At 44.3% G+C, this 27533-nt stretch overlaps 1 protein-coding gene across 4 annotated transcripts in view; it reads left to right on the forward strand.

Annotated features, from left to right (window-relative positions):
- fbxl7 (F-box and leucine-rich repeat protein 7) overlaps positions 1 to 27533 on the forward strand; it is a 293470-nt gene that overhangs the window by 65175 nt on the left and 200762 nt on the right. For all 4 annotated transcript variants that reach the window (XM_078240685.1, XM_078240677.1, XM_078240667.1 and 1 more), the window contains one exon: positions 4944 to 5033. Coding sequence is in view for 1 of the 4 variants with exons in the window: in XM_078240647.1 (XP_078096773.1) it covers positions 4944 to 5033 (90 nt within the window). In the remaining 3 variants the exon portion in view is untranslated. The remainder of the gene's footprint in view (positions 1 to 4943; positions 5034 to 27533) is intronic.

Raw genomic sequence — 27533 nt, forward strand, 5'->3', positions numbered from 1 at the left:
AATTACGGCAACAGAGTAGCTGTGGCTCTGAGGAGCTTAGTGTCTTTTATGTTTGTAACAGTATATGTTATATTGTAAATTTTGTGAACCAATGAGGATGCTTTGGGCTAGAGTTTTCAATGTGATAATTTTACCACTGAAAATGGATTGGAGTGGGGCATCTGCTCAACACCACAACCTCACCAAATCCGAATACATCGTCCTGAGTTGGGCCTCATTAGGCTCCAGCTTCTGATGCTCTCTGTGCTCCATGGAGGGAGCCCATCAGTGCCAATAAGTTAAATTAAACAGTACTGTTGGAGGACATTCATTTGGGGCAGCAGAAAGGAGAGGAGCTATATTTAAGTGGAGTCTCTTGAGTCCCCATGACAAAAGCCACTGACTGGTTACAGATGAGCATAAATAGAAGCTCCTGGAATGAGGAACGCGAGAGGGAGAGAGGTGACCAGCAGCAGGTCTTGTCTTTCCTTTGGTCTCATTGATGATATTCCCACTTCTACCATTTTCCCTAGCCCTGCAGAAGAAGGGAAAGCAAATTTGGGGACATAGGAACTGATGTGTAAATGTGATCAAGATTGTTTGCTGAAGTGGAGGGTAATCAACAGCATGGACTGATTGTGCTGAATGATCTGTTTCTGTGTTTTAATTTGCACATGTCTCTGTGTCCCTACCATCAAGTGTAGTGGGGAAGTCAAGGGATGGGAACAGGGAGTTGTGGGTACAGGGATGAGAATTCCAAATATGTTTCAGCCACGACCTGGCAGAAGGAAAGTCCACACCAATATTGGAGGGAATTTCAAGCCCTTGTCTGTTTTCAGTGAGCAGAATTTTCCAGGCCAGTTGGAGGCAACTTGGCAGGGTAGGAAAATATCACAAAGCCATTTGGGATGACTCCCTAATGTCTCTGGGTGAGTTTATTAGCAGCCCACTCCATGGAGGTGGAAGCCAGCTGTTCCAGTTAAGGCCCATTGAATGGGCCCCCACTCCAAATACAGAACCTTGCAACTGACTGGAGGTGGCCATTGCAGCCTCCTCTCAAATAGCCAGATATACAGCCATGGCTGCAGCTACAATCATTTTATGTAAAACATTTTATGTAAATAGTGGCAAACCTAGAAATCATTGGAAAGAATAGCTCTCAAGTACTTTTGTGTACCTGCCAGGTTTCATGTAATACCTCAAGTACACTGGCCAGTAAGAAGCTGGCCAGTAGCACAGTGGTTAGCACTGCTGCTTCAAAGCTCCAGGGACCTGGGTTTGATTCCGGGCTTGGGTCACTGTCTGTGTGGAGTTTGCACATTCTCCTCGTGTCTGTGTGGGTTTCCTCCAGGTGCTCTGGTTTCCTCCCACAGTCCAAAGATATGCGGGTTAGGTTGATTGGCCATGATAAAAATTGCCCTTAGTGTCCTGAGATGCGTAGGTTAGAGGGATTAGTGGGTAAATATGTAGGGATATGGGGCCAGGGCCTGGGTGGGATTGTGGTCGGTGCAGACTCGATGGGCCGAATGGCCTCTTTCTGTACTGTAGGGTTTCTATGATTTCTATGATAAGCTGCATTAAACAGCAATGTAAATATTGTAGTGTTGCTGCTTGTCAGTGTATATTTATCACATTGAAAAATCTCAACAGGCTTCTGCACACTTTGAATTGTAATGAAACACTGACACGTTACTGTGTGCTGCAAGAGAATTTAAAACCTAACTTATGTCCTTCAGTATAAGAGATTAAACGGACATCATGTTAATATGGATGTAGCTGTACTTATCAAATTAGGTTTGAGATCGTAAAAGTAATGTAACTTGGTGAAAAAGAAAGTTGTGGCCTCAGAATTTCCCAAAGTATTTTACAACTAATGAAGTACTTTTCATGTTGTAATGAAGGAAAGTTCCCACAAAAACAAAATGAGAAGAACTAGATAGCCTGCTTTAAGTGTTGTTGATTAAGGATTAAATATTGGCCACAATGCTGGTGATAATTCCATTACTCTTCTTCGAATTAGTTGCATCGGATCTTTTATGTCCACCAGAAGGGCAGATGGGGCCTTAATTTGGCATATCAGCATTCTTTCAGTAGTGCCCTGGAGTAGCAGCCTAGATTTTTGTGCTTAAGGATTGAATTTTCACCCTAATGTGGGATTGTGTAATTTCTCTCCTGGCATGACTATTTGCCAGTACCAGGGCCATTTTCCTGGAGGTGGGATCAGGTGGAAAGGCTACCACCTTGCAAACAGCACAAGACAGCGGGTGGAGCTCACAGGCAATACTCCCTCCAAAACTGGGTCTCGAGCAGAGAATACCTTTGCCTGGTATGTCTGGATGCCAGTGTCTAAGGAGGCTCAGAGTGTGGGGTGTGATTCTCCTGGCCCACTGTGCTGCTCGAGTCGCACAGCAGGCCTGGAAATATCAGCGGGGGCCCTGTAACGGGTATCGCAACCTGTGTCCAGCCAATTACGAATATCCCAGGCCCATTTTTTTAAAGCATAATCAGGCTCAGACTGGAAATCAGCGCGAGGTTGATTGCAATTTGGAAATGGTCATTTTCATGTAATTTCATTAGTGAGCCTGGATGATGCTGTCCCGGACTCACTAATGTTTCCCACCCGCCGGGAGAGGTTGCCACCAGCTGAAATCATGTATGGTCCTCATGAACAGGGACCAGGCATGATCACCCCACTGGTGGGGACTGAGGCCCCTGGGAGTATGGGGACACGGGGGTGCTCCTTCGGCAGTGCCAGCCTCGCACCCTGGCACTGCCCACCAGGCAGTGCCAAGCAAGCAGGGCTTAATGGGGAGAAGGGGGGGGGGGGGGTGAGGGGTGAGGGAGGGGGGCCTAATGGGAGCAGGGCCGATTTGTGGTGGGGTGGTCCTGCTGCGCACTCTGCATTAGGGATTGATGGGTGGGGTTGGGACAGAGGGGGTGATCAGAGCTGGCATGGGGAGGGGGCTGGGGTTTGGGCTGGACGTGGGGTGTTAGGCTGGACATGGGTAGGAAGGGAGGGTCAGGCTGGCCGTGGGGGGAGGGTAGTGTGCATGCACTGATATCCCCACTGACAGATCTGCACATGTGCAGTGGCCTCACTCACTCTCTCTCACACACACGCACACACACACACTCATTTCTTTGGGGGAGAATCATGTCTGATGAGAAGTAGGTGATGAAGGTAAGTAAAAGGCCCATTAAGATCAATGATCAGAGTCCAACTGGAACTTTCCAGTTAGCCTGTGGACACGACACATTTCACCCCTCATTCTCCAGGGTGCCCTTGAGCCTTTCCTGCCTACCTATCCACAGCTGTAGCCACAATCTGCCTATGAAGGTCTCCCCCTCCGGAGTGGTGGCCCGACAACTGTGGCAATATTTTTACTTCAGAAGTGAGAGGAACCTTCCTTAAGACAGAGGCACCCACTCTCTCCCTTCTGTGTAAGGATAGACTGTGACTCTTGCCATGCTGGAAACTTATTGTTGATCCTCTAGCTTCCAGAGCCTGCCTGTCATTCTTAACTGGACATTGGATGTACTCACTGACCAGTAATTAGGTAACTCAGGGAAAATCATTGCTGGGTAACTGCTCCCAGAATAGTGCATGTTTGGGTCCCCCATTTGACTCCAGTGTTGGGGTGCTGACCCAAAACACACATTCTTGCCCCAAGTTTTTGAAGGTGGACTTGAACCCGCAGCCTTAAACACTCAGGTGAGAGTATGACCCAATAAACCGTGACTGACACTAAAAGAGTCACAATGCAATTTGATCAGTTTTATTTAAAATATTGGATTAACATGGTTTGTACAGGATCATGAATAAAAGTTGGTTTAAAGGTTCTATTTTTGTTCAGATCTTGACATTCTTTAAATATATAGAAGTAAAATTACAGCACTAACTGCTAAGACTTTTATGGAAATGGCAAATGGACAATAAAGGTGGAACTTCTGCATAGCTGAAATTAGAATCCAGACATATTGAAATCAGCAGGGGAGGTTGCTCTGAGTAAAATTAAGAAAACTGTCTTCCAAATGAATTAGGCCAAGTAACCACAAATTAATTGCCTCGAAACTGCTTTTGCTTTGTGGCGTAATGCATGTTGAGAACGGTGGGAATGCAGACAAGCTCCCATGGAGTGGACTACGCTTGAATTCTCTGGGGGGTGGGGGATCATGGTCAACTGGGACATGAAACAAAAGAAACCTTGATTTAACTTGCACATGCCAACAGCAGCAAAGGCCAAGGCCGGAGCTTTCCTCACATTACACATCCCAATACAGTAAAACTTCGCTGGGACATCTGAAGGGACAGACTTGTCATTGCAAATACAAATGGTTTTGGTGGCTAATGGTTCTTGAAAACCTTAAACAAAGCTAAGAGCAGAAACATCTTCACTGCATTCATAATAATCTAATGTGGCTTCATCAGGAGGAACAGATGTAATTCAGGACAACCGGATTGCTGTCACATTTGCCCTGTCTGGAATTCGCATCACACACCCAAATAAAGTTACGTAGCACTTACGTGGAATAATCTCTCGCTTCACCTGCCGCTAAGATATGACAGTTTCAGATCAGCCACTGTTAACAGTGATTTTATTTTGCAAAACTATTAATGAACATGCATGCAACCTGATGTGAAAGTCTTCATGTGTAATTTGTGATGCATAACAAGTAGGTTGTGAAGGTTGCCAACAAAATCTGAAAATATTTGTGTCAGAATGCCAACAATTTAAAGACAATGCATGGATATTAATACAAACTTGTGACGAACTTACTTGGCTCACATGTGGCAAGTCTGAGATTAGAAAGAAGTTTGAATTGATGTAAAATGCAGTACCTAATGTCAGATTTCTGCTTCCTCCTATAACTACACCCAGTAGCAAGCCACGATGAAAAGTTGTGTTTTATTTTCCCCTCGGCTTGTCATGATGCTATTTTCTAAACTGATCTCCATTATTTAGGCAAAGGCAGCTCAAGCATCTCATCCGACGTGAGTTCAAGTACGGATCACACGCCGACCAAAGCCAGAAGGAATGCAGCTACCAGTGAAGGTAGGCATCTGGTCCTCATTAGAACTTCTGTCCTTTTATGCTGGACTTAGTTTTTTGGAAAATGCTTTTTAATTAGGCCAACTCCACTTTTGCTGTGGTGCAACGCTTTGTTTTCCTCAGACAAAATGTATTGTGAAGTTCAAAAAAAGCAATGTAATCTCGTGAAGTATGAGGGTGCATTATATATTGTGCTTGGACATCAACAGTACAATGCACAACACCCCAGTGCCCCTCTGTGCTTAATTGCTCCAGTTCCCAATATTGTAGATGTAGACTAATATTCCACATGTGGGTAGTCAAAAAGTAGAGATCACAAATATAAGAAAGTTACAAATGAATACAGGAATGAATTCAGAAGAAACTTCCTTACTCACAGTGATAAGAATGTGGAACTCACTACAACATTGATTGTTTGAGACAATTAGCATAGATGCATTTATTAGCATGCTAGTTAACAACAGCAACTTATTTCATATAGCACTGTTAACGTAGTGAAAAATCCCAAGGTGCTTCACAAGACTATTATAAAACAAAGCAGGACACTGAACTCCATAAACCTTATGGCACAAGGAGATCTTAGATCAGATGACAAAAGGCATAGCCAAAGGAGTTTTAAGGATTTCTTAAAGGAGGAAAGCAAGGCAGGGAGGCGGAGAAGTGTCGGGAGAGAATTCGAGAGCTTGGGGCCGAGGCAACTAAAGGCAATCCCACCAATGGTAGAGGAAGGGCGGGGGAGGGGTGGGTTGTTGAACTGGAGGAGATAACAGAGATATGTAGGGGGATTCTCCTGCTGTACTCGCCCCAAAACCAGTGAATCCCACCCGAGGTCCAATGGACCTTTGCGTGGTTCGCTCCCCACCTGTTACGATTCCCGTGGCGGGCGGGAACGGGAATTCCCTCCATGGAGAGGACGAGGCCATGAAGAGATTCGAAAACAAGAATAAGAATTTTAAAGTCAAGATGTTTTACTGTAAGTCAGTGAGCACAGGGATAGGGAATTATGATGCAAGCAGCAGAGTTTTGGATGATCAAGTTCAGGGAAGACCGAATATGAGAGGTCAGCGAGGTGTGCGTTTCAGTAGTGGACCCGAGAAGTAACAAAGGCATGAACCAGGGTTTCAGCAGTAGATGATCTAAAATGGGGGCAAGTCGGGCAATGTTACAGAGATGGAAATGGGTGTCTTAACAATGACACAAATATGAGGACAGAAGTTTATCTCAGGATCAAATGTGACACTAAGGTTACAGACAGACTGGCTTCATCTCAGATCTGCCAGGGAGAGGAATGGAGTTGATAGATAGGGAACAGAGTGGTTGGAAAGGGGACCAAAATCAATAGCTTTGGTCATGCCAAAATGTATTAAAGGAAATTTCTGCTCATCCAGCATTGGGTGTCAAACAAGTTATTTGATAATTTAGCAACAGTGGAGGAGTTGCGAGAGGTGAGTTAAAGTTGGGTGTCGTCAGCATTCAAATGTAAAACTAACATTCTGCCTTCAGATAATGTCGTCAAGGGGAAGCATGTAGATAAGAAACAGGAGTGGGCTGAAGATTGATCTTTGAGGTAACAGAGGTTGTGTGGGAGCAGGGAGGGAAGCCATTGCAATGACTATTTGCTGAGATGAGGTTGATCAGAATGGAACCACTTGGAAACTGGCAGACAGTGGCATTAAAAGAGCATGAGGTGCTTGCCTGTGTGAAATGCTGCAGACACACTGAGAAGGATGAGGGAGGTATTAATTTTGTTACTGTCGCATAGGCTGTCATACAAGAGCCAATTCAGTTCTATACCAGGAATGGAAATCTAATTGAGGGAATTCAAACTTGGAGTTATGGGAAAGATGGGAACAGATTTGGAAGGTGACAATGTTTTCAAGGATTTTGGAGGGGAAAGCTGTGATCCTTTCCTTCATCATCTCTCGCTCCAATTGACAATTTGATGTAACAGTCTTACTGTTCTCCTTTCAGGGGAAATCCAGGATTTTCCCCATCTGAACAGCACAGCAAGAGGTGTGGACAAGGTGGATGATGATGAGTGTGATTGGGCATGTCCAACCTCTTTGCTGTCACTCTTTGTCTGTTGTACAGTCCTGGAAATTTGTTGACAGGAAACACACAACATCTGGAGGACTGTCCAGCAGTTTAAAGATGAGCCGATGCATCCGGATGATCAAAGATACAATCCTAATGAGGGGTCTTCTTTAGTCAAGATAGAAGACATTGGTAGGAAATCCCTTGAAGGGATGAAATTTTTTTCTGCTCATTTCTTCAACCAATGAACAGTCACTTCTGGTGTGGATTGATAGTCTTAGATAGACATCTGCTTCGAGAGACTGTGTCTCTCCTTCCTGCCATTTCCTGAGTCTCCTGAGAGGATACAGCAGGATATAGATCGGTTGGAGGCTTGGACAGCTGGAGTTTAATCCGGACAAATGTGAGGTAATGCATTTTGGAAGGTCTAATACAGATAGGAAATATACAGCAAATGGCAGAACTCTTAAGAGTATTGATAGGCAGAGGGATCTGGGTGTACAGGTACACAGAACATAGAACAGTACAGCACAGTACAGGCCCTTCGGCCCTCTATGTTGTGCCGAGCTTTGCCCGAAACCAAGATCAAGCTATCCCACTCCCTATCATTCTGGTGTGCTCCATGTGCCTATCCAATAACCGCTTGAAAGTTCCGAAAGTTTCTGACTCCATTATCACAGCAGGCAGTCCATTCCACACCCCAACCACTCTCTGAGTAAAGAACCTACCTCGGACATCCCTCCTATATCTCCCACCATGAACCTTATAGTTATGTCCCTAGTAACAGCTACATCCACCCGAGGAAATAGTCTCTGAACGTCCACTCTATCTATCCCCCTCATCATCTTATAAACCTCTAAGTCGCCTCTTAACCTCCTCCGCTCTAAAGAGAAAAGGCCTAGCTCCCTCAACCTTTCCTCATAAGACCTACCCTCCAAACCAGGCAGCATCCTGGTAAATCTCCTTTGCACTCTTTCCAGTGCCTCCACATCCTTCTTATAGTGAGGTGACCAGAACTGCACACAATATTCCAAATGTGGTCTCACCAAGGTCCTGTGCAGTTGCAGCATAACCCCACGGCTCTTTAAACTCAAACCCCCTGTTAATAAACGCTAACACACTATAGGCCTTCTTCACGGCTCTATCCACTTGAGTGGCAACCTTTAGAGATCTGTGGATATGAACCCCAAGATCTCTCTGTTCCTCCACATTCCTCAGAACCCTGCCGTTGACCCTGTAATCCGCATTTAAATTTGTCCTCCCAAAATGAATCACCTCGCATTTATCAGGGTTAAACTCCATCTGCCACTTTTCGGCCCAGCTCTGCATCCTATCAATGTCTCTTTGCAGCCTACAACAGCCCTCCACCTCATCCACTACTCCACCAATCTTGGTGTCATCAGCAAATTTACTGACCCACCCTTCAGCCCCCTCCTCCAAGTCATTGATAAAATTCACAAATAGCAGAGGACCAAGCACTGATCCCTGTGGTACACCGCTGGTAACTGGTCTCTAGTCTGAAAATTGTCCATCCACCACCACCCACTGTCTTTTATGAGATATGATGTGGAGATGCCGGCGTTGAACTGGGGTAAACACAGTAAGATTTTTAACAACACCAGGTTAAAGTCCAACAGGTTTATTTGGTAGCAAATGCCATTAGCTTTCGGCACGCTGCTCCTTCGTCAGATGGAGTGGAAATCTGCTCTCAAACAGGGCACAGAGACACAAAATCAAGTTACAGAATACTGATTAGAATGCGAATCTCTACAGCCAACCAGGTCTTAAAGATACAGACAATGTGAGTGGAGGGAGCATTAAGCACAGGTTAAAGAGATGTGTATTGTCTCCAGACAGGACAGCCAATGAGATTCTGCAAGTCCAGGAGGCAAGCTGTGGGGGTTACTGATAATGTGACATAAAGCCAACATCCCGGTTTAGGCCGTCCTCATGTGTGCGGAACCTGGCTATCAGTTTCTGCTCAGCAACTCTGCGCTGTCGTGTGTCGTGAAGGCCGCCTTGGAGAATGCTTACCCGAAGATCAGAGGCTGAATGCCCGTGACCGCTGAAGTGCTCGCCCACGGGAAGAGAACAGTCTTGCCTGGTGATTGTCGAGCGGTGTTCATTCATCCGTTGTCGTAACGTCTGCATGGTTTCTCCAATGTACCATGCCTCGGGACATCCTTTCCTGCAGCGTATCAGATTGACAATGTTGGCCGAGTTGCAAGAGTAGGTACCGTGTACCTAGTAGATGGTGTTCTCACGTGAGATGATGGCATCCATGTCGATGATCCGGCACTTTTTGCAGAGGTTGCTGTGGCAGGGTTGTGTGGTGTCGTGGTCACTGTTCTCCTGAAGGCTGGGTAGGTTGCTGCGGACAATGGTCTGTTTGAGGTTGTGCGGGTGTTTGAAGGCAAGAAGTGGGGGTGTGGGGATGGCGTTGGCGAGATGTTCGTCTTCTTCAATGACATGTTGAAGGCTCCGGAGGAGATGCCGTAGCTTCTCCGCTCCGGGGAAGTACTGGATGACGAAGGGTACTCTGTCCACTGTGTCCCATGTTTGTCTTCTGAGGAGGTCGGTGCGGTTTTTCGCTGTGGCGCGTCGGAACTGTTGATCGATGAGTCGAGCGCCATATCCTGTTCTTATGAGGGCATCTTTCAGCGTCTGGAGGTGTCTGTTGCGATCCTCCTCATCCGAGCAGATCCTGTGTATACGGAGGGCTTGTCCATAGGGGATGGCTTCTTTAACGTGTTTAGGGTGGAAGCTGGAGAAGTGGAGCATCGTGAGGTTATCCGTGGGCTTGCGGTACAGTGAGGTGCTGAGGTGACCGTCCTTAATGGAGGTGCGTGTGTCCAAGAATGCAACCGATTCCAGAGAGCAGTCCATGGTGAGTCTGATGGTGGGATGGAACTTGTTGATGCCATCATATAGTTGTTTCAGTGATTGCTCACCATGAGTCCAAAGGAAGAAAATGTCATCGATGTATCTAGTGTATAGTATCGGTTGAAGGTCCTGTGCGGTGAAGAAGTCTTGTTCGAACCTGTGCATGAAGATGTTGGCATATTGAGGTGCGAATTTTGTCCCCATGGCTGTTCCGTGTGTCTGGATGAAGAACTGGTTGTTGAAGGTAAAGACATTGTGGTCCAGGATACCCTGATTCTGCTCAGATTGTTCTCGAAGTTGCTGCCTCACTTGGGCTGCCAACATTGACAGTCACAATAATTTTTCTTTGTGAGACAGTGAGTCAATTCCCTGACTGGGTTCTGGAATCCACTCAGCAGTGTCAGCTGATGGTCAGTAGCCATTTTGTGAAAAGAGGCTGGTTGAGCTAAGGTGGTTGTTCTTCGAGCAGAGAAGGCTGAGGGGAAACCTAATTGAAGTGTACAAAAGTTTGAGGGACATAAATAGGGTAGATAGGAAGATACTTTTTCCTTTTAGTAGAGGGGTCAGTAACCAAGGGGCATAGATTTAAGGTAAGAGGAAGGAAATTTAAAAGGGAGTTAAGGAAAATCTTTCTCTCCCAGAGCGTGGTGGGAATCTGGAACTCACTGCCTGAAAGGTTGGTAGAGGCGAGAACCCTCATAACATTTAAAAAGCATTTAGATGAGCACTTAAAATGCCGCAGCATTCAAGGCTATGGACCAAGTGCTGGAAAAGTGGATTAGAATAGATAGGTACTCAATAGCTGACATAGACACAATGGGCCAAAGGCCTCTTGCTGTGCTGTAAAACTCTATGGGTGGAATTTTCCTGCCCCACACACCCAAAAAGTGGAAATTCCACTCTAGGTCAACGGACCTTCCCATGGTCCGCCCCCTTGCCTACTACAATTCTCTTGGCAGGCAGAATGGAAGAATTCTGCCTGCCTGCCATCCCCTCGATCACGAGGGGTCACGGGCTCAAGGTGAGAGGGGCGAAGTATAACTCAGATATCAGAGAGATGTTTTTTACACAGAGGGTGGTGGGGGCCTGGAATGCGCTGCCAAGTAGGGTGGTGGAGGCAGGCACGCTGACATCGTTTAAGACTTACCTGGATAGTCACATGAGCAGCCTGGGAATGGAGGGATACAAACGATTGGTCTAGTTGGACCAAGGAGCGGCACAGGCTTGGAGGGCCGAAGGGCCTGTTTCCTGTGCTGTACTGTTCTTTGTTCTTTGTTCTAATTTGCCCCTTTGACTCCATGACTCTGAAGTTGGAGATGGGGCAATGGTTTGACAGGACAATGGGATGAAGGGTTGATTTTTGAGGAGACAGGTGATGATGGAGAGAAGAACAACAGAAGAGAAAGAACCCTTATCGATATTGGCTAACGGGGAAAGGAGGGAACTTTGGGTGTTTAGTTGGAATAGGGTTCATAGAATCATAGAAACCTACAGAGCAGAAGGAGGCCATTCGGCCCATCAAGTCTGCACCAATCACAATCCCACCCAGATCCTATCCCCATAACCTCATGCATTTACCGTAGCTAGCCCCCCGACACTAAGGGGCAATTTAGCACGGCCAATCCACCTAACCACACATCATTGCACTGTGGGAGGAAACCGGAGCACCTGAAGGAAACCCACGCAGACACGTGGAGCATGTGCAAACTCCACACAGACAGTGACCCAAGCAGGGAATCGAACCCGGGTCCCTGGCGCTTTCTGGCAGCAGTGCTAACCACTGCCACCGTGCCATGAAGGAGCAAGAGGTGAGTCACATGGATAAGATGAACTCAGAGAGGATATGTGGGGAGATAGGAAAGAAACTGGAGAAAGATGTGAGTTCAGGGCCTGGGGCAGGGAAAAGCATTAAAGGAGGTTTGTCTCAATCTTAGTAATAAAGGAATCCATGAGCTCCTTGTATTTGGTGGTGGTGAGGATGGAATGGATGGGGGAAAGGGTTTTAAAAACAGAAAGAAAAAAGAAGCTGGTACATGAGTAGAAAGGCAAAAGGAACTGAAGAATATGTAGATAGGGTGAGATGAAGTATGCAGGAGGATGCTTATGTGAGGCATAATAAGTAGCATAGATCTGTCGGGTTGGATTGCTCATTTTAGTGCTGTAAGTTTGATGTAATTACTAATATTACGTTCCAAAATTGTCTTGCATTGAAGTGATTTTTAAAAAAATCCAATTCAGGTCAAGCACTGTTAGTCATTTAATGTTTATTTACATTTAGTGTTGCTAATCATGTGGGTAGACGAAGCAACAGACATCAAGCTGTACTATCACTACTGGATTGTTATCTGGCTGACAACTCTGAAGATAAATTATTGGTGGCATGGTGGCACAGTGGTTAACTGCAGCCTCACAGTGCCAGGGACCCAGGTTCGATTCATGGCTCAGGCCTCTTCTGTCTGTGCAGAGTCTGCACGTTCTCCCCATGTCTATGTGGGTTTTCTCCTTGTGCTCCGGTTTCCTCCCACAGTCTGAAAGACATGCTGATTAGGTGGATTGGCCATGCTAAATTCTCCCTCGGTGTATCTGAACAGGTGTCAGAGTGTGACGACTAGGGGATTTTCATAGTAACTTATTTTTTTTCTCAAGTTGTGGCTATTTTGGGAAGTGTTTCAGAACTAGAATTGCAAAAAGAAAAAAATCCAGTTGAGCCAGTGCTGATTTAATTTCAGATTTTGCTTTTAGACTAAATCTATCATCTGAACACCACACTTTAGAAAGCATGTCAAAATCTTAAATGTGTAGCACATCTGTCAGGTTGCAAGGTTTCAGATATATGGACACATTGGAGAAACTGGGGTTACTCACCTTAGAGCAGAAGAAGGTTAAGGACGGATTTAATTGAGGTGTTTAAAATCTTGAATGATTTTGATGAAGAAAATAAGGAGAAACTTGTTTGGAGTGGCTGAAGAGTCAGTAACTAGATTGAAGATAATTGGCAAAAGAACTGGAGGTGACAAGTGGGAAAAATTGTTTACACAGCGAGTTTCTGTAATATGGAATAAATTGCCAAGAAGTGTGGTTAAAACAGAATCAGTAGTAACTTTCAAAAGCAAATTGGATTAATATTTGAAAAAGGGTAAAAAAGAATGCTGAGCTATGGGGAAAGGGCAGGTATGTGGAACTAATTGGATAGCTTTCAGAGAGCCAGCACTGGCATGAGGGGTGAATGGCCTCCTTTTGTGCTGCATGAAGAATTTTTTCCTCCTTCTGTAACCTAATTTCTTTAGGTTGAGAGGATGTCTGTTTTCAGCTAAGCATATTTATTATGTTACAAGCTGCAGTGTTCTACTTTGCTGCCAATTCTACCCTCCCCCGATTGAAAGGGGCGATGCAACTATGATGCTTGTCAGGCGTGCAGGGGGTGATACGGCTGTGGAGGGGCAAGGAACATGCACACGAGATAAAGCATAAATAAAACCTCAGCCATCTCGTGTTCTGACCAAAGTTACCAGTTCCTGGTGCCAAACATACAAGGATGTTGGCCTCTGGCCCTTCCCACTGAGAGTTCAGAAATTTAAGGTTAAGAACCCAGCCAAAAACTGTTGGCAATAGGGAAGCTTTTCAGCAATGGACGGGGAAGATAATATTGAATGGAGGAAACCCCAGTTCAGGATATTCCAATACATTAGGGATATCTGAAATGTCACTTCTGATCACATTTTTAATTTATACTTTACTATTTAAAAACCAAACCAGAAAGATATGCCTGTAAAAAGGAAAGTAACCAAATGATTAATTTAAATTTTTTTCATTGGTCAGTGGAAACAAAGGGCTGAATTTTCATCCCAGCCACATGTCAGAAATGTAGATGGAGGAGACCTGGAAATTGAGGCCACTTTCATTGTTGGGTTTCCAACATCGTTCCTGATACCGGATTTCGGACCTGGGAAGACCACGTGCCCACATAAGATTTATTTTAGATTTGAAATTTGACCATCTGCCATGGTGATTTGAACTTGGAACCCCAGAGCATTGCTCTAAATTTGAGGTTTACCAGTTCAGTGACCTATAAGACCATAAGAAATAGGAGCAGGAGTAGGCCATCTAGCCCCTCGAGCCTGCCCCGCCATTCAATAAGATCATGGCTGATCTGATAGTGGTTTAGTTCCACTTACCCGCCCGCTCCCCATAACCCTTAATTCCCTTATTGATCAGAAATCTATCTACCTGTGACCTATATCACTAGACCACACAACAACCACTGCAGCTCCTTAACAGCCTTGTTAACCATGGAGTAGGCAGATACCCCAGTTTCCTGATGTGATGAGGGGCAAGTTAACTGCCTGGAGGCAGCCACTCACCTGCAGGATGGGGTGCCAGTGCTCCTGGCATGTCTATGGGGTGCCAGTGCTCCCTGCCTGTCTGGGAGGGGTACAGCCAAAGGCCACCTTGTAGAAAGGCTCCCCCTACCCCAATAGTGGTGGCCTAGGTGCTTTTTGTTTTTTTAAATTAAAGATTGAGAAGAGTGGCTGAGAGGCTACTTTCTTTTTGAAGACCCTCTCACGACTGGAACCTGGTGTTCCTCTGAAGCTGGAAAATCTCTGGTTGTTCAGCTGTATGGGCTGCCCACAATCCTTAATTAGACTGGGAACCTGCATCCATGTCAATTAAGGGGCGCCCTAATCAAAATCCCAACAATTGACTACTTCCCCTGGAGTGTTTGTGGGTTTGAGACCCACAGTCTCTTTCCATCCTAAGGCCAAATATCAGTCCAAATTGTCAACTTATATCTGCTGCATCACACTGACCCTGTAACATTGAACAAACATTGATGGAAAGGATACTTACTTTCCCCCCTTGATGCCATTTGTAGATCATGTTTCCCTTCCCACACCCACTGATTTTCAGTCAGGAAAACAGGATCACTATTGTAGACACTTTCCAAGGCCACTGTCAGTATGAGCAGCCTACAAGAGGGATTATTGGCTTTAGTAATATTTTCAGACCCTTCCTATTGATCCTGTCTTGGATGTGATTCCACTCATTCCTTAGCTGACAACAAGCAAAACACTGACCAATCAGGGTAATCAAATGTAAAATTGATTTAAACCTGTGCATAATTGTTAAAGAAATAAACCAGAGATGTGAGTGTTAGGTGGATTGGCCACACTAAATTGCCCATTAGTGTCAGGGGGCTAACTAGGGTAAATGCAAGGGGTTATGGGGATAGGCCTGGGTGGGATTGTGGTCGGTGCAGATTTGATGGGCCTAATGGCTTCCTTCTGCACTTCTGGTTAAGCTTTGAAATGTTGAAGGTGAATTTCCACAGAAGTTCCAGACGTTTTCCTAGGGTTTCCCAGCCCAGCCAGTGAAATTATAGTAGGCAGGCAGAAGGATCCCTATTGCCGGAGTTTGTGCAAATAGCTACTGTATCGGACTAATATATGAAGTTACAACATTTGTGTATTATATCCTTTCACTTAAATTATAGGAAGCTAGGACTCTGGGATTTAAAGTGCTAAAGTGCAGGTCATGGGTTTTTCCAAGTTTTTATTTGCTCTTCCGAACTTGTCTCCAAGCAGCATAACTATACAACAGCAAAAGGGTGTTTTATCTGAAACATTAACTCTGGGTGGTGGGACCAGTAATTCCTGGCCAAAGTCATCAACGTTTTGATGGCTCTCCAAATTTTCTGGTCCCGCCCACAGCAATTCTCATTAGAAGCAACCCTGGAAAATTCAAGCCTTTGTTTCTCTCCACAGTTGTTGCCAGACCTGCTGAATATTTCCGACATTTCTGTTTTTATTTTGGAAAACTATACAACTCTGTCCAGAAACCCCTCATATATCGTATATCCATGTCATATACATGGATTTTAGTAAGGCGTTTGATAAGGTCCCCCATGGTCGGCTTATGATGAAAGTGAGGAGGTGTGGGATAGAGGGAAAGTTGGCAGATTGGATAGGTAACTGGCTATCTGATCGAAGACAGAGGGTGGTGGTGGATGGAAAATTTTCGGACTGGAGGCAGGTTGCTAGCGGAGTGCCACAGGGATCAGTGCTTGGTCCTCTGCTCTTTGTGATTTTTATTAATGACTTAGAGGAGGGGGCTGAAGGGTGGATCAGTAAATTTGCTGATGACACCAAGATTGGTGGAGTAGTGAATGAGGTGGAGGGCTGTTGTAGGCTGCAAAGAGACATAGATAGGATGCAAAGCTGGGCTGAAAAATGGCAAATGGAGTTTAACCCTGATAAATGTGAGGTGATTCATTTTGGTAGGACTAATTTAAATGTGGATTACAGGGTCAAAGGTAGGGTTCTGAAGACTGTGGAGGAACAGAGGGATCTTGGGGTCCATATCCACAGATCTCTAAAGGTTGCCACTCAAGTGGATAGAGCTGTGAAGAAGGCCTATAGTGTGTTAGCTTTTATTAACAGGGGGTTGGAGTTTAAGAGCTGTGGGGTTATGCTGCAACTGTACAGGACCTTGGTGAGACCACATTTGGAATATTGTGTGCAGTTCTGGTCACCTCACTATAAGAAGGATGTGGAAGCGCTGGAAAGAGTGCAGAGGAGATTTACCAGGATGCTGCCTGGTTTGGAGGGTGGGTCTTATGAGGAAAGGTTGAGGGAGCTAGGGCTGTTCTCTCTGGAGCGGAGGAGGCTGAGGGGAGACTTAATAGAAGTTTATAAAATGATGAAGGGGATAGATAGAGTGAACGTTCAAAGACTATTTCCTCGGGTGGATGGAGCTATTACAAGGGGGCATAACTATAGGGTTCATGGTGGGAGATATAGGAAGGATACCAGAGGTAGGTTCTTTACGCAGAGAGTGGTTGGGGTGTGGAATGGACTGCCTGCAGTGATAGTGGAGTCGGACACTTTTGGAACATTTAAGCGGTTATTGGATAGGCACACGGAGCACACCAGGATGATAGGGAGTGGGATAGCTTGATCTTGGTTTCAGATAAAGCTCGGCACAACATCGTGGGCTGAAGGGCCTGTTCTGTGCTGTACTGTTCTATGTTCTATATATCAATGACAAAATGAAACCAATTTCTGTTGAGTGTTCTGGTACAGATATTGTTGTCTTTGTGTGCATATATGAGGAGGTGTGTGTGTACAGGGGGAGGTGAGGCAAATACCTTATCTGGAGTATAGCTTCAAAGAATGACACATCTTTGTACATATTATGATAATGTGTGCAGAGATGTCACTGCAGGAAATAGACATAGCCATTACCTATAGCCTTTCCTTTTGAAGCTTGCTGCTCAGAAAGCTATTGTTGTTTCAAGATGACAGGAAAGGCTTATTATGCTCTAAAGCCTCAAAACTACAGGTGCTTTTCAATTCCCTTGGAGCAATTATATCTCTGGGTCATTATGGTGAGCCAAGGTAACTTGAGTAAGAAAGGACTCTGGTAAAAAGAATGACAAAAATCTCAAAACACTAATTTATTTCAGTTTCAGACAATGGTTAAAAATGTTTTAACCTTTTGAGTACTTGTACTACCAGTTCATTCAACCGTGCAGATTTTTCTCGAACAATAAACAATTTGGAGTTTAGATTGAAGTGTTTGGTATTTTTTTCCACCTGTCTAGAAGATCAGGAGTGTAGGGTGAAACTATCAACCACCTCCAGTGTAAGAGTTTCTGGTGTCTCTTCCATCTCCTGACACAATGATTTGCACCCTGATGGTTAACTAATTCTGTATTAAATGTTTCCTGGTGTGACTCAGGCATCCCACTCTGGCATGGCAGTCTGTGCTGCATTTGTTGCATAGGAAGACAGTTGGTTGAGAAGGTGCATGATTCGCTGACCTGTTTTCTCTGGAAGCTCTTCTCAGCCAGCTGAGCTTTCTGTTCCCCCTTGCCTCTTCCATTGCCCTCCAAACAGTCATTCTTCAAAGGTCACGGCCATCAGCAGCTGCCTCTCAGCTGTCAGTGTCAAGGTCTGCCATCTTCACATCTTGCTTGCAGGTGGCCTTGTAGTGGAGGTGTAAACATCCAGCAGGTTGCTATGCAGTGACCAGTTCACCATACAGACAATCTTTGGGTATATGACTATGATCCACATGATGATCGTTGAATGCAATATATAGTGGTCGTCTTTTATTTGCAGCATCTCTTTTACATCTCATGCCAAATATGAGTCTTCCAGTTTGAAATTACACTGGGATTTGGGATAAATACATTCAGCTGAGATCTGCAATGGGTAACATGGGCAAATGTATTTCTCATGTTGCTCATCAGGGAAATGCCTCAATAGTTGTTGCAGTTGCTATGATTGCCCTTGTTTGTGTACGAGGTCACAATCATCATCACATACATCCTGGATTACTGCCCCTCCCTCTAGCAGAGACAGTGGAGTTTGTGTAGAGGCTGTTGGAGTGCTGGTTTCTCGTTAATGAGTTCAGACAATATAGCTTCAGCAGCCGGATCTTTGCCCGGATCTCAGTGGGTTCAATATTCAGCTCTTCCATCATAGGCAGGTTTTTGATGGTGACCAGAGTTTCCTTGGTGACCCTGTTCTTTCTAGAATACAACTCCAGTTAGGAGCTCCTCCCACCTCTCCAACTGTTTACTGCAGTCGGTGATGACCTCCTCTGGCTTTGTTTTCAGTGCTGTTGTATTTTTTGGCGATTGAACTTTTGATCCCATCATACATGCCTCTTGCATCTATCCCCTGTGTTGAAGGACATCTGAATACTCTAGCAAAGTTGTTACTAGTAGTCATGACACACCACCTGGTAGTTTGTTGGACTTTATTTTGAGCAGCTCTTAGTACATTCAGAATTTTCTCACTCTGCTGTCTCACATAAATGAGGGCAGATTACTGGCTCCAATGACAGGTTCCATCATCGTGATATTAGCCTCATACCAGTCCCTGTTTTTCTCCTCTTCCCATTATGTTATAAAAATGGTGTTTTGAAGCATATTACATTTCACTTCTACACTCTGTGTGGGAATGCAAACGGTGCCTATTCCATTGAGTTCTGGAATTATGGGTTCTTAGCTGGTTAGGCATTATGGCTGATGTTGTACGAGATTGCGTTTCTGCTTTGAATGAAAACGTGCTTGATGCACACCAGGGAGTGATCTGCTCAGCAAATGGACTGAATCCATTGCATCAGTCAAACAAAACAACAAAAAGAATATGCCAACTCTTCGATTAGCAAGCAGAAACAATAACGTGCACAGGATTGACAAATGACTTGCAGACAACTGTGATAGACAAGGAACTTGATGGGAATTGATCTGTATCACTGTCAGTCCTGCGGTAGATGGCTGTGTTGAAAATACTGTTGAGAGAGTCACATCTGGTGATGATCAGGTCCAGCTGGTGCCAATGCCCTGATCTTGGATGTCTCCAGGACACCTTGTTGGCATGGTTTATTCTGGTGTTAGTTACACACAGATTATGGTAGCAACAAAGGTAGCCTGTCAGTTCTCATTTATTTTTCTCAAGCCAGGAGGGACATGCCTCATGGTTTGCGCCTGCCCTTGTGTTGAAATTCCCCAGTAAGTAAAGATGTTCTGACTTAGTGATTATGACTTAGCAATTTTGCTGATAGCAGTGTCAAGCTCTTTGTTGAACTAGCCTTTTGCCTCTGTAGTGGAGCACAGCATTGGAACATAGATACTCCTGAGGTTAACTGGCCCCGTTTTGAGTTGAGAGGTGGATAGAAGGAACATGTGCTGAGCTGTTTGTGGGGAATTCTATCATAGAGAGCAGCAAGTTCCTTACAGTAAAACCTGCAACCTGCTCACGCATTTCCTTTGAACTCTTCCCCTGCCAGATGAATGCATGTTTTTCTTTCAGTAATCACTCTTAAAAAGTCTTCTCTTTTGATGAGATGTTATGTACAGCATCCCACCAAGTTTCATGTCAATCACAAGTGTCTTGTGCGAGTTATTGACTAGTTGTAAGTCATCTTTGTTTTGTTTGATTGGAAAACGGGGGCATCAGGAATATGTACAAAGAGTTGGTATGTTTTTGTTTGTTTTGTTTGTTTGTCCGGTGCAATGGATTTGGGCCATTTGTTGAACAAAGACTCTAAGCTCCAAGCATCCATCGACGCAGGTGGACCATGACGGGTCAGCACCTTACTAGTTGGAGTGTCCTCTCCAAGGCATGTGACTGGGAAAGGTTTATGGAGACCTTGGGCTGCCTAATACTCTTAACCTGGTGGTTAGCTATGTTTGGCATGGGCTTGGTGGTTGTTAGAGTCACGTCTGATGATGGTCAGGTCCAGCTAGTGCCAGTGCCCTGATCTATAAGGTCTCCAGGACACCTTGAGGTACGAGTTATTTTGATGCAATATTCATTTGGGCTCCGTTCCAGATTTTCTTTCTTGGTTTACTTCCTTGGCCTTTGTTTCTCCTAAGTTATCCACAAGGCAGTGGAGCTATTGTCCATAACTAGAGTTTGGTTTGTGAACGCCACGATGTGCCCACACGCTGACAGACCTGCATACTGCATGTCTTGGAGCCGGACCTCCTCGGAGTTCCTTTGAAGCTTTAACCTGAGGCTGTGAGAAATCCATTTTAATGTGTGATGCCACGAGGAGCCACGGTAGAGGACTTGCTGATGGAGAGGTTGTGTGCTGGAAGGGAGAGACTTACACATTTGGCTCTCCTTTTCACATTACTGCTAGCCTATGGTGTAGGCTGAAAATGAGAAGAAATCTAGCATACAATAAATATAATCCAGTGGCAAACGGTTAGATTGTTCGCCCTGTGGCACACCATAACGTAGTCTCGTGTAGTTAAGTTTCGGCTCATAAGACGGCTGAGCTTACGTCATATAGTAACATGGATTGTAGAGATAATCCAAAATGTAACGGCTGCTTGGAACAGCAACAGTTTGAATTTACTTAGGATTTGCGATATAGAATATTCAGTCTGCTCCAGAGGGGCAGAAAGGATAGATGAGGCTTAGTCAATTAAATGGAGGCAGAGAATGGAGGGATTTTCAGAGATGTAGTGCTGAAATGACTGACTGATCTGTCTTTTATGCTGGACAGGGATTGAGAAGGCACAGAACAGAGTGATGAAATGACAGAAGACCATGGGAAGGGACTATAAGGCTAGTGAAGGTTGCACAGGGTATGCCAGAGAGAGATTGCTGCAGTGCTTTGCTTGCTGATTTCCTGACCTCCATCATCCACGTGCTGCAGTTTGTACAAAATTGAGCATGGAGATGTTAATTAGGATTAAATTGGTCTTGGGATTTAGCACAGAACACATGATAACTAATTGATTTGAATGCAGAAGGAAAAAAAGTGGGGTGTGAAATGGGCTGCCAATTTGCTAGCTCTTGTTTACATTACCAGATAGCAAGGGGACTTCCTGCATGCCACATTTGTACTGCAAGTAGAATTGGGGCTTAAGTCTCATTGGCCATGTCCCTCATTTCTTTGAATTTGGACTGTAAATGATCCAGAACAGTGATTAGTAATCTGAATATTACAATGTCGTTCAAATGTAATATTGAATTATTATAATTATTGACATCTGCCGGTCCCGCACCATCCCATAACCACACCACCCACCCCCAGCGGATTTTCCAGCAGCAGAGGCGGCTCACCATTGCCTGCCAGTGGGACTTTGCAGTTTTGCCAAAGTCAATGGTCATGTTGCTCTCAGCTGCACCACCTTGGGACCCGCTGCGGGGGGTTGCCTTTGGCAGAACTGGAAGATCCTGCCATTGGGAAGGACTGGAAAATCCTGACCATTGTTACTTCAATGAAGGGCATTTAATTTTGTATTTTGTGATCAAAAACCCACTAGGTTCATTGACGGTTTTATCATAGACAACATATCATAGCTGTTGAATGTAAGTAGTAGTTAGTAAAAGTTCTACTTAGGATGAATCAAGCTTGGTTGATCAGCTGTCTTCATCATTCCATCATCTTTTTACTTTGTTGTTATTGCATCTTTCTCTAGTTTATCTCTTGTCTCCTCTCATACCCACTCTGAGCTTTCCATGTCCATGAATCATGCCTTCGACTCTGTTCCTACTAAATGCTGATCATTCATCTTTCCCTCCTGGTCCCCACATGAGCCAATATTGTTAACCGTTCTCTTTCTTCAGGTATTGGCGCTCTTAAAATGTTCCTTAAATCTAATGTCACCATTCTTCCTCAAAAAGACAACCCTGGGCCACCTGAACTTGTAAACCACTGTTCAAGGTCCAACCTCCTTTTCTTCTCCAAAGTTCTCGAGTGTTATTGCCTGCCAAATCAGTTCCCATCTTTACCTACTTATTTGAATCCTGTTTGCGATTTATATAAACGATCTGGAAGAAGGTGTAACTGGGGTGATCAGTAAGTTTGCGGACGACACAAAAATGGCTGGACTTACAGATAGGGAGGAACATTGTCAGAAGCTACAGAAGGATATAGATAGGCTGGAAATTTGGGCAAAGAAATGGCAGATGGAGTTCAATCCAGAAATGCAAAGTGATGCATTTTGGTAGAAATAATGTAGGGAGGAGCTATACGATAAATGGCAGAACCATAAAGGGTGTAGATACGCAGAGGGACCTGGTGTGCAAGTCCACAGATCCTTGAAGGTGACGTCACAGGTGGAGAAGGTAGTGAATAAGGCTTATGGCATGCTTGCCTTTATAGGACAGGGCATAGAGTATAAAAGTTGGGGTCTGATGTTGCAGATGCATAGAACGTTGGTTCGGCCGCATTTGGAATACTGCACCCAGTTCTGGTTGTCACACTACCAGAAGGATGTGGAGGCTTTGGAGAGAGTACAGAGGAGGTTTACCAGGATGTTGCCTGGTTTGGAGGGGCTTAGTTATGAGGAGAGATTGGGTAAACTGGGGTTGTTCTCCCTGGAAAGACGGAGGATGAGGGGAGACTTAATAGAGGTGTATAAAATTATGAAAGGCATAGGTAGGGTGAACGGTGGGAAGCTTTTCCCCAGGTCGGTGGTGACGTTCACGAGGGGTCATAGGTTCAAGGTGAGGGGGGGGAGGTTTAACACAGATATCAGAAGGACATATTTTACACAGAGGGTGGTGGGGGCCTGGAATGCGCTGCCAGGCAAGGTGGTGGAGGCGGACACACTGGGAACGTTTAAGACTTATCTAGACAGCCATATGAACGGAGTGGGAATGGAGGGATACAAAAGAATGGTCTAGTTTGGACCAGGGAGCGGCACGGGCTTGGAGAGCCGAAGGGCCTGTTCCTGTGCTGTATTGTTCTTTGTTCTTAAATCAGATTCCCTCCCCTGTCACAGAACCAAAACAATTCTTATCAAAGTGTTCTTATCAAAGTCACAAATAATTTCAAAGATACTTTTTTCTCCTTGACCTTCTCAGTCTGTCTGTGGCCTTTGACACAGTTGACCACACCATTCTCCTCTAAATGCCTCTACACTATCACCTACAAGGTTGGGTCTGCACTTGCCTGGTTCCATTCTTATCTGTCAACAATGGCTCCTCTTCCTGCTCCCTTACCTCTAGTGTTTTTCAAGAATCTGAACTCCTCCAAAGACACAGCATGAGTTTTCACTTCACACTGATGATGCTCCATTCTACCTCCCCATCTCTCTTAACTCTTTCACTGTTGTTACATTATCAGACTTCTCATCCAATATCCACCTGATGTTGGATGAGAAGTCTGATAATTTAGAAATTTCCTCCAATTAAATGTTGGGAAGATTGAAGCCATTGTTTTTCGTCCCGGCTTCCAACATCTTTTCCTAGCTACTGCCTCCATCCTTCTCCAGTCTGAGACTAAATCTATCTGTTCACAACCTCAGTGTCATATTTGACTCTGAGATGAGCTTCTGAAGACTTACACGTGGTATCATTAAGACTGCCTTTCCAGATCTGTGACCTTACCCATCTCCACCCTTGTCATAACTCATCTGCTGCTAAAACCCTCATTCATGCCTTTGTTACATCTCTAATGCACTCCAGGCTGATCTCTCACATTGTGCCCTCTGTAAACTTAAGGTCATCGAGGACTCTACTGCCCATGTCTTATCTTGCACCACGTTCCTTCCATTCACCTATCACCACATGCTCTCTGACCTATCTGCTCCCTGGTCAAGCAGTGTCTTGATTTAAAAGTTATCATCCTTGTTTTTAAATCTTTCTTTGGTTTCGCTCCACCCTCGCTCTGTATTACCCTCTGACCCCATGGCCTTCCAAGATATCTAATCTTAATTGTGGCATCTAATCACAGATTGCTGCTTGGTAGTACCTAACCTGTGGGGGAGGGATAACTATCTTGGTCCATAGTCCATTACTAGTGGAAAAGTCCTGCACCTCCAGTTTTAATGTGGCACCACACTTCAGAAATATATGTTAAAAAAAATAAATAAATTATAGAATCATTTTAAAAGCATCTTGTGAGCTTCCTAAACATGAATCCATTTTTTGAGACAAGCAACCACAGGATTCCTCATGTCTGCATTGCGATCTAATACCTAATAATGTGAGCTATGCCTTGTTACTGACAGAAGTAGGAAACACATCTGGAAAAATGCTCCATAGTCCAAAATACCGATGTAGAGTTTCGTTACAGAGATATTTGTGGTGAAGTTTGAAAGGCAGTCAGCATTCTAACAGACCACCATAGCGTGTCCTGGTGAGACTTACATTTCAAATAAGTATGTAAAAATTGCTGGCTAGGATAAAAGCTTTGGAAGAATGTTGTATACCTTTTTTTTCCCCTTGCAGTGGATCTGTTTGGCAGGGCCTCCTTTGAGGTACTAAACAAAGGCCATATGCTTTGAATTAAACTGCTGCTTGGCCTCTGCTTACCCAGAAAGCACAATGTTATGTTGATAAAATCTTCTGAGTTCTGCAGGGTGGCATCAGTGGTATCTACTTTGAAACTTACAATTTTTCCATTTTAGTCAGCAGGTTAGATGCTGATCAGACTCTGGCGATGGAAAAAGCTGTAGAAATAGGCACTTCAGGATGTCTATCAGTTATACAACAGATTAACTATAGCTAAAGCCACACTCACTCAGCACAGCTTAATGTTTTATTTAGAAAGTATATAAAAACACCTCCTTATTCATGTTCCTGCACACTTCTGACTGCATCCTTCAACTTCATGAAACGTTGATTTTTTTGTTATGTCATTGTGGCATGACTGTGCATACACATCAAAAAGTATAAGAAAAGTGTAACCCAAAATTTTTTATTGGGAATGTATCATGGTAACCTTTTAAGTCATTTAAGGATCAGGAATTAATATATCCCAGGATTGCTCCGGGTTGCCTACACAAACTTTCCGAGTGCCTAATGTGTGAGGATTCCAATCTGTTTTACAACTGACAAGCTCTTTTAGTGCTACGCACTCAGTGTTGTGGAACTTTGAGTGATGGGACCAACTTAGATTCTGAAGTTATGCACTACCCCTATCTTCCATATCACTGGATAGTATTGTACCAGCTATTATCTGCCTCTACCATATGACTGTGATTATTGAAACAGTCATTTAGAGATTTACAATGAAACTTGGTCTGCAAAATAGATTGATGTGATGGAATCACCAAGTCAGTTTGCTGATGAGTCTGAGAATTAATGCAGAACATGATGCAGAACATTCAGCTCATCATGTCTGTACATATTCTTTGAAAGAGCTATCTAATTAGTCCCATTCCTCTGCCCTCTTTTCCTATAGCTCAGCAACAAGTCTTTTTCCAAACCCTTTGAAAATTACTGTTGCGTCCGTTTCCACCACTCTTAGAGACAATCTATTTCAGACCAGAGCAACTCACTGTGCTAGTTGCTTTTTCTTCATGTCACCTCTGGTTCTTTTAAAAATTTCCTATATCTGTATCCTCAGGTTCCCTCACCGGAACAATACCTTATTGTCTATTGCTTTGGGGAAATTGCAGTAAATTTTGAATTCCAGGTACATTTGGTCAAAGGAAAGGAGAACACAAATAATGCGTTTTATGGAATAATCTTTAGAGGCCTGCTTTTAAATTGCACTGGTCTAAATGCAGTATTGAGTGCAATCACTGTAACATCAGTTTAAATTGAGTGGTAGAAAACAGCAGTGCAGAACAGGTGGAAACAACTTATCCCACTGTAAATGCTTCTTTAAGTTGAAACAAACTGCAGGATTAATTTCATTACATATATCAGAAACGTTGATTTTTTTGTTATGTCATTGTGGCATGACTGTGCATACACATCAAAAGAAGAATTGACTCAGCTCCAGCTGGATATATCTCTGCTTTGAATGAGCAACTTGTAACTCAGATCTTTTCCTTCCCAGGTTTCCTTTGCTGTTTTGTACAAAGAATTTATGTATTGTGTCAGATTACTGTTTAATACAGGTTACATGCAGTGTTGCAGGTTACCCAGTGTTTGCAGCACAAGCATTGAGGTAATGAAACCTGTGTTGAATTGTGGTACAGAAAGGAAACTGCAAATTGCCTGTCTTTTTGCATCTTGAACCCTGTTCTTTTGTGTGCAATGCATGGACGTGTTCTTTCTGTTTGCAAAGGGCAGAGCACTGTGTGTAAAAGGAACCTGGTGTTCCTGGTGTTGTGAGACTTCTTACGGTGTAAAAGGAAATGCAGCTTTTAGCATGCATATGTAAGATGCACTGCAAGTCTGATTGATTATCTTAAATTGGTTATTAATGTAATTCTTATGTGAATCAGGATTGTTTAGCAAGTGTTGTCTAGTTGTGGAATCACACCTAATGTTGGTCACTAAGTGGAATTCTCCTAACCTGCTTGTAGCCCATTTGGCAGACAGGCATGGAGAATCTGGCATGAGCCAAAATAATGGAAACCTGCCGGCATAAAATTACATTGCAATTCTCCCAATGGCAGGTCACTGGCTGGTCAGTCATCCAGCAGGCTGGCTGTGCGAACAATGTTTGCATTAATTTACATCTCATGAATACTCATTAAAACAACTGTCCGCTGGTGTCCCGTCAGCCCTTCCAGTCTTGCATCACATCAGCAAGAAATCACGTTGGTCTCAACCCCAATTGATAAAAAGAGTGGTATACTCTGCCATAGTGTTGTGCTGCTCCTCATGGCTGTACAACATTCTGCTGGGGCAGACTCGTTCATGCCCTCCATTTTCATGCTGAGCTGGTCTTTGTGGACAGCACCATGCTGCTGGACCCATAGATCCTTCTGTGTGACCGTCTCAGTTCGGACTGCTCCTGCGATTGGGGAGTCAAGCACCGGTGTCTGTCTGGACCAGTGGTTCCCAAAGGGTGCGGCGCGCCCCACTGGTGCGGCAAGAGAGGATGGCAAGTGTGGTGGGAAGATTCAAGGACAATCAAAGAAACATTTAAACATGGATTAGATATTTTTCCAAAGTGATTGTTTTATGCTTTCTGGATGCCCCATGATATTATAAAGTAGTTGTGTTCTATGTTATGAATCAAGCACTGCTAGGAGTTGTTTTTTTAAAATTTTTGAATGTATTTCTTATCAATAAAAAATTTTGTGTGGCACGAGCAAATTTTTATTCCGAAAGTGCGGCCCAGTGAAAAATGTTTGGGAACCACTGGTCTGGACAGTAGTGTGCTCCAGCATTCATACAGCCATCACAACAAAGGTCCAATGTTCAACCT

The sequence above is a fragment of the Mustelus asterias genome, chromosome 2 (assembly GCF_964213995.1).
Source record: "Mustelus asterias chromosome 2, sMusAst1.hap1.1, whole genome shotgun sequence".
NCBI classification, from domain to species: domain Eukaryota; kingdom Metazoa; phylum Chordata; class Chondrichthyes; order Carcharhiniformes; family Triakidae; genus Mustelus; species Mustelus asterias.